Source organism: Terrapene carolina, unplaced genomic scaffold (genome assembly GCF_002925995.2).
Source record: "Terrapene carolina triunguis isolate 2854851 unplaced genomic scaffold, T_m_triunguis-2.0 Scaffold96, whole genome shotgun sequence".
NCBI classification, from domain to species: domain Eukaryota; kingdom Metazoa; phylum Chordata; order Testudines; family Emydidae; genus Terrapene; species Terrapene triunguis.
This window is the reverse complement of record NW_020664447.1, coordinates 62073525-62081409: the sequence shown is the minus strand read 5'-3', so window position 1 is coordinate 62081409 and position 7885 is coordinate 62073525. Positions and strand designations below refer to the sequence as shown.

The window sequence follows — 7885 nt, the reverse complement described above, 5'->3', positions numbered from 1 at the left end:
TGAGCCTGCCAGGGCAGATGGCTGCCTGCAGCAGCACACAGCTCACTGGGTAACCCCTTCCCACTGCCCGGAGCGTGGCGAGGAGTCCCAAGGAGAGCGGCGTTGGATGAGCATTAGCATGAATAGAATAGTGCTGCAGCAGCAGCCAGAGGCCCCTGTGTGCTGGGCCTTGTGCACCGTCAGTGCTTTGGGGCACAGGAGGGCTCTTACTACATAAGATGGGGTGGAAAGGCGAGAAGCAAGAAAACCCTTTGCCTGCCACATTCAACACTCTGCTCCAAGCTGTCTCTGAATGGGAGAGCCGTTAAAGGGGAAAGGCTGCCTGGCCAGGACAGCCTGAAGGGAGATAAATGTATTAAAGCCTCTCAGGCTATTTTGACTCCTGGTGGTGGTGGTAGGGCTTAATTTTCACTCCTCTACTGTCATTTCAAAAGCAGTGGTGCAGGGGCCTGTACACCTAACATCAGGCCCCTGGTGTGATGCTCACGCAGCCCCCTCGCCTCCTGCAGCCCTGCGGGAAAACTGCCCTCCCAGCAGGCAATGCTGTGGTGCCTGCTCTGCCAGCTGTTGCTGCTCCCCTCTGCTGGATCGCAGGCAGATGAGCAGCTGGTGAGTGGAGGAGGTGGCTCTGGCGGAGAAGGAGGTGCAGGCTGAGAAGCAAGATAGGGTGGGGAAGGGAGCGCACACAAGTGTACCCACACAGTATGGGAGCAAGGCTGGTTCCAGCCGGCAGAGGGCAGAGGCTGGCTCTCAAGCCAGCTTACATGACCCAGTATTTACATGGAGCCCACTGCAGGCTGCATTACCTAAGGTTTTCCTTTGCATCCAGTTAGGCTGCTGCCTTCAGCCTTTTGCTAACTGCAGCTGCGGCTGCACTGGGCTCCAGGCTGAATCTGTATGGGTGGCAGATTGAGCAGCAGATCTTCCCTGCAGCCCTGCTCTGAAGGGAAATGTGACTGTGCCTAGCTGTCGCATCTGGCAGTATTCTATACGCCTTGTGCTGTCTCTCCTCCTCCCCTAGTCTGTCCATTTCCCCACCCCACTCCCCAGGCACATCTTTTTCACCATGGCCCCTCTCACCCATCGGCTCCCTCACCAAAAATGTTTTTACTCCAACCTGGTTCCTCTGTCTCCCGGAATGCCCAGTCACCTCCTCTCCTGAAGAGTGTGGAAAGGATGTGCACAGGGAGTGCTTCCAGTTTGACATAGTGGTAGAAGATCAGGCAAAGTGGGGAACTTTCCTCCCCTCTGGCTGGAGCAGCACAGCAGATCTGTGGAGCTCGTAGCAAGGTACTTCCACCCCAGGGTTTGGAACCAGCTGGGATGTGCCCATATACGTCACTGGTACCTCTCTGAAGCTGCTGTAGTGGTCTCCAGACCCTCAGCTGTCATGAAAAGAAAAAGTCTCTAGCTGCTTTGATTGTGATGAAAACTTCAAAAATGTGAATGGAGGGGCCCCAAAGTGGAGGTGAGTCTGCAGAGAATTGGGAGCAATAGCTTTGAGAGGTGGGAACTGCTCCACTCATCTAGGAGCTAGTTGCCCAGTGTTGATAATTTAAATGTTACCATTTAATTCACCACTGTCCTTCCTCGGGTAACAAAAGAGAAGGAGGGTCACAGATCGGCACAATTTGCGTTGGGGGATGGTTCTTTTTGGTGCTACAAGTCGGTGGTATTTGGGAGATAGCAATGATCCCCCACATGCACTGCCCCCCTGAAAAAGGGGGGTGGGGCCTTCAGTTCCACAGGGCTCCTGGGGCTTAGCACAAGCCCCAGGAGCCCCGTGGAGCTGAATGGCAATGTGGTCTCATTTTGAACATCTGCACAATCGACTGTGAGCAGCCTCCTCTTCTGGTGGCTTGCCAGGATGAGTCTCTACCTCCATTGGATCTTTACCTGACCCTGTCCCACACTCTGGGAAGTTCAGTATATTACAGGAAGGACCCAACTAATCCAGTCGAGGTCTTTCCTATGGAGATCACATTCCAACCCCTTGCAGCCTGAGTCTGAGGGAACAGGTGCTGGGTCAGTCCAGCCTGCAGCCCAGGCAGGAGTCCACGAGAAGGATCAGTTTATTTGACAGGACGGGAATGTGTCACTCAGTACTGGGTCAAACGGGCTGCCAGGAAGGGGAGCTGTTTTCCTGAGCACCTCATCTCTATTAAAGGGCAGTAAATTAAACCAAGGAGGAGGAGCCACGTCTTCTTGCAGTGAGTATCGTGGAGCACTCACTGCTGTGAGAGGCCGGAGAGCAAATGCAAGCTCTGGATTTAAAAATGGGCTGGCTTATGTTTATGCACCGTAACAGCAACCCTGTGTAGGCTCTCCCAGAGCCAATGTCCTTCACATCACACCTCCCTGTCTTTCCTGCTGCGTAGGTGAGTGTAATGCAGTGTAAACAGGTGCCATTTACTGCAGGCAACGACTGGGCGAAGTCATTTTATTCAAGGCACGGTCATAGCAATAAATAACAAGAAAGGTACAGAACTCTGGCACGTTCCGATAGTGTGACAGCCAAGGGAAAGTCAGACAAGGAGCCAGAGCTCCTCAAGGACACCATGCCACTCACAGGCACTTTGCTTCCATACCAGAGAAACAGCAAAAGAGAGAGAGGCGTTGAGGTTAGTTGATCAGGTGCTGATAGCATCAAACTGGCTCCAACAGGAGAGGCAGCATAAGGAACAATCCACCTTCCCACAGAACTGGGCCAGAACAACCAGTGGGTGGAGACAGCACAGGGTGAGTTTAGAGAGGGGCACAGGTGGATGGGGGTGGTGGTGATGGCCAAGGACTAGCTGGTTGGGGTGAGGTGGGTGGAGCTGTGCAGACACCACTGTATACATGGGGATGTAGGAGGTGGGGAATGGATGGGGGTGTATATGCAAAGGGACAGATGAGTGTTTGGCTGAATGGCTGCTAGGGGTGGGGGTTATCATGGGCTATGAGATACCAACAGTGCTCCAGGCACTGAGTCCAGGAGGGGTTTGTGATGTGGCCATGTGCACACAGACAATGGGAGGGTCACCCATCGCGCCAGCATCTCTGCTTTTGGAGCTCATTCCCCCCGCCCCCCCCTTCCAAATTTGCCATCCCAAGTCCCATGCTTGAGAGCTGCTGTCCGTGGCCTCAGTGCTACTATGACTTTTCACTGCCAATGTCCCATGCCACCCATCAGCATGCTCCCTCTGGCACCCGTGGGCATGACTGAGGGCTAATGTGACACAGGAGTGGTGCCTGGGAGGCTGAAGCCTGGCCCTGAGGAGCTGAGTCCCACCCCCCTTCAACCCTCCACTACCCTCAGGGGTGCAGACAGGCTGCCTGGCTTACTATACTCACCTTGTGCTCACTGGAGAACATTTTTTAGATCCTGAGCAGTAAACACTCCCCCTCCTGCCTGTGTCCTGGCCCCCGGGGGCCGAGCTGCCCCCCCTTCCCCCCCCCCCCCCCCCCCCCCCCCGCCAGCCTTTCTAAGGGGACCAGGCCCGCTCACTTTTGCTTGGATCCTCATTTGTGCACCAGCATCATCCCCACAGCCAGCCCAGCTCTGGGAATGGGGAGTGGTAACTGCCCTGCCCATGGGCCCAGAGCCCAGTTTCTACAAGAGGGTTGTGGCATCATGGCTGCTTTGGCAGCAGCAGAGGAGCCAATATATTTTTAAATTTCCTCACCCTTTGTTTTTAAGTCACGGTTTTATTTGTTGGCTGTGGTGACAGATGGGACTCTGTAATGTGTTCAGAGGGCAGCTCGCATGCCTGCCTCCCCCCCCCCCCCCCCCCCCCCCCCGCCCAGCAACTTGGAGCAAGTTGCTGGCAGGCCTGAATTCAGCCTGCAGCCACACAGCTCAGTGAATGGTCAGCTATATAGCTACCAGGTTTGGTGCTCATGTACTCTTGGGGGAATTCTGTGCCACTGTGTGTGTGCAGAATTCATGTCCCCAGGCAATTTTTTTTTTTTTTTTTTTTGCTTCCTTGCGGAAAAATGACTTTTTGATGGGGAAGCAAAGGGAAACCATAAGTCATTGCATGCCCATACACACACAGCAGTGCCGCTGGTTCAGCTGCTAGTCCCAGGCTGGGTCAGACCCACCCCCAGAAACCTACCCTGGCTGCAGGATGCTCTGCGCCCCCCCCCCCCCCCCCCCCCCCCCCCCCCCCCACCCCGCCGCCCACACCTGAACTCTCAGCCTGCCGAGCCTCACCCCCTGCATCTGGAGCCTCCCTGCACCCTGTTGCAACATCCCTCCATCCACCCCCCCACCCCTGCAGCCAGACCACCCCACACACACACACACTCAAACCCCCACCCTGACAAGCCCCCGCCCCTTGTGACAAGCTCGCAGCACCTGGCCCTTCCCCTGCAGCGTCCCATTGCCCCTGCACTTGGAACCCCTCCGCCCCAAAACAAGCCCCTGTGCATCGAGTTTCCGCCCCACCCCACGCATCCGGATTCCTCGCTGAGCCACCTGCAACCATATTGCCCCCATACAGAACCCTCTCAATCCACACCTGGAGCCCCCCCACACTAGGCGCCTGCTGGGCTGAGCGTGCCTGCCCACACCTTGTGTGCCGGGGGTTGGGGAGGAGGGCCCCAGAGTGTTTCTGGGGCAGGCCCGGCCCTTGTGCTGTGTCAGGGTCTGGAGCAGCCTCACCATTGAATCCATGTCATGGGGATAGGGTTCGGGGGGGGGGGGCGGTGTTGCAGGGTGAGCGCCCACCTCCATGCAGCCAGTGGCCTGTGCGCCCCACTGCCATGCTGGTGCTGCCACATTTATTATTGACACATAAAAATTTGCAGAATTTTGCAAAATTTTATTGTGCGCAGAATGTTTATTTTTTTGGTGCAGAATTCCCTCAAGAGTAAGCACTAGCTGACCCCTCCCTGAGGCGCGAACTGCAGCTGAACTGAGCCCCTGGCTGAACATCCTGCAACTTCAAATGGGTTGATGACTCTCTGCACAGGTGGAGCTTGAAGGTGACAACAACCTGCCAAGTGGCCCTACAGCGAACACCCCTCCCCTTGCTTGCAGCCTGCCATGCCAACAAGTATCCAAACATTTTGAGCATGCTTTGTGTCTCTCAGCCTTGGGCAGGTGGCTCCTCCATGCATGGCAGAAGGCGTGATGCCTGTCTCACTGGGGAAACAGCATGAGCTTGGGGTGGAGGTGAGGGGGCATAAGAAGTCACTGACCCTGGATTATAAGCTGCTGCAATTGGACAGAACCATGCTTTGGATGCTGGCATTAGCACTGGCGCAGTGTTGCTGGGTACCTGTTAAACAGTTGCAGCAGCCCATGCCCGAGGTGGCTGCATTTCTGAGATAGGTGGTGAGACTGGGCAGTATAAAAGTCCTCTACCACTGTCACTAGTCTGGAACTGACTTACCTTCCCCTAGCTCTTTGCCCAGTGCAGGTCATTCAGCAGCAGCAGCAGCTGCTGGGGGGAAAGAGGGGGGTGACCATCCAGCAGCGAAGTGACAGCAAGCTTTTGTTAGCCATCTTGGGAATTTCCAGCGTGAGGCTGCTCCGTGTTCTCAAGTCCAGGTGACGGGGGCAGAGGTTGTTCCAGCCCAGAGATTTCCCAGAAGGGTTCCCCAAAGGAGCTCATTTAATCACATGCATAAGCCCCTGCATGTATACCCCCCCCCCAACTCCCAGCTGCCTCCTTAATTAAGCCCTTGGAGCCTACATGCACCTCCGGGGGTCATGCTCAAAGAGTCGGCAGTCTGGCACATGCTGCTGTACAAAGAGTTAATGCTTCAGGGCACACAACTCTCCTTTTGCTGCTTGTTTTTCCATCCTGGCCTCAGCACTCTCCCCCTGGCGCCTACCCTCTCTCTTTCTCCCTTACCCTGTGCTATGGGGAGCCAGGTGACGGGCCCCACCTCTGACGCTGAACCAAGGCAAGGAGCCCCAAAGACAAAGACAGCATTCAGCAGTCACACGCACACAGCCACAAGCAGACATGGGGGGAAGGAACAGATGACACCCAGGCCTGGCGTCAGGGCCCAGCTGAAGGGCAACTCCCCTGCCCTGCTCCTTGGGGCAGCGAGTGAGCGCCCCACAACGCTACGGGTTTGGCATCTGCACTTGAGTCTGGTTGGTGCCTGTGGCAGCCAAGGAGCTACAGGCCTTTGCTTCTGCATTGGACACAGTCATTGGTGCTCTCTGGGCATTTTCCCTTGGCAGCAGGAGAACAAGCCGGTGCCCACCCCCCAATCTCCCAAAATATGTGGATAAAAAAGGTTCACAGCTACGTCTGCCCTGGCGCAATGGGGCCACCCACTCTCCTGCACCCCTCCTTCCCAAAGGGATGCTGAACCCGAGGGAAAGGTAGGGAAAGCAAAGAGGGGTGCCTGAGGTCTGTGGCGACTGACTCTGACTCCAGGAGAAGGGGAAGCCAGGAGTTGGCAGGCAGGCTACTGAGCACGAGATGCACTAGCAATCGGCTCCAGCTGCTCAGAGCTGGAGCACAGGATGGAAGCAGGAGGCCTCCTGGGGTCTCTCCCTCTGTTCAGTTCTGTCTCCACCACTGCACCCGAGACCCCAGTATTATCTGTGTGCATGAGCAGGAGGCCACCGCCCCAGCACTGGGGCTTGGGCTCTCGCAGGCCAGAAAAGCCGCTGCTCTTCAGCAGTGTTGGATCTGGTCCTGTTAGCGGCACTGGACCCTCGCCAGAGCCTGAGAGCTGGCGGCAGGGTTGACGTGGCAGCTCAGGAAGCTTGGGGCCTACAAGATGGAGTTCCCCCCCGGTTCTCAATACTTGATGTCGGTGTTTCTGTCCAGCTGGTGTTGCCGCTGCGAGCGGCCGCTCAGTGGTAATGGACCTGGTCCTCCAGCACGGGCCCGGTTCTGAATTCACCCTCCACAGTCTCCAGCTCCGTCTCAAAGCTCTCCAGGCCGCCCTCCTCGCTGTTCTCCACCGGCTCCAGCCGGTTGCCCATTGTGCCGTAGGACTGGTGAGCTGGGGAGGCAGCCGGCGTCAGGCCCAGCTCCGGCTCCTGCAGCACCGTGGCCACGAACATCTGGGGCACAAAGCACACAATGGGCTAGAGGCGAGGATCAGAAAGAAACCCCAGTCCCACTCAGAATCCAGGCTGGATGAAAGGCGGGATTTGATTGGCCAATGAGGCTAGGGTGTGTGAGTGTATTACCCTCCATTCACAAGAGCTGCGCACCAGGAGATGAGTGGCCATGCTGGGGTAGAGGCACGTCTGGGTCGCTGTGGGAGTCTCAGTGCAGTGCTCCTGGTCTCAGGCATTAGTGGTTCGTTGCATCAGAGTGTTTTGATGCTGCATGAAGCTGACTCCCGAAACGAGGCGTCTGGTGAGTGAGGCCAGGGAGGGGGCAGGCGGCGGGCGGGGGAGTGGATATACTCACATTTGAGTTAGGGGTTGAGGAGATGCTGCTTCTTTCCGTGTCGTTGAAGGCCCCTTCTGATTGCTCGGACATCTGCAGGCAGATGGCGGGAGAATACAAAGCAGTGAGGGAGGGAGGGAGGGATCAGTCCCCAAAGTGGTGGGGCAAACCCCAGGAACACACACTCCTACAGCCCTTTGAGCCCATGGGGTTGGAGAGGGAGGGATCATGTCTGCAGCCACTGAGAGCTAGGATTAACTGAGCTGACCACGCCCATCAGCGATACCTGCCCAGAGATAGACCCACAGCTCGTTTTACAGCTCACAGAGATGGGCTGGACACCAGCAGCTGGGGAACGCTGCAGCTGCCCCTCGGCTCTGAGCTCTCACAGCCTGGATTACAGGGGGCTGCTTGCCAGGAGACTGGGGTTTGCTGGGAAGTGCAGTGAGCTCTAACTTGCACCTAGTGGCAGAATGGAGTCAAAGCACTGGCACCTCTTACAACGCAGCATCTCCTAGTGCTGCCCATGG

General features: G+C 56.6%; 1 protein-coding gene across 2 annotated transcripts in view; it reads right to left on the bottom strand.

Moving 5' to 3' along the window:
* Positions 1-4992: 4992 nt before the first annotated feature.
* Positions 4993-7885, bottom strand: part of TMEM63C (transmembrane protein 63C) — a 68303-nt gene continuing 65410 nt past the window's right edge. For both annotated transcript variants that reach the window (XM_026651462.2, XM_026651463.2), the window contains exons 23-24: positions 7377-7448; positions 4993-7021 (exon numbers count right to left, since the gene is read on the bottom strand). In XM_026651462.2, coding sequence (XP_026507247.1) covers positions 6809-7021; positions 7377-7448 — 285 coding nt within the window. In that variant the 3' untranslated portion in view covers positions 4993-6808. The remainder of the gene's footprint in view (positions 7022-7376; positions 7449-7885) is intronic.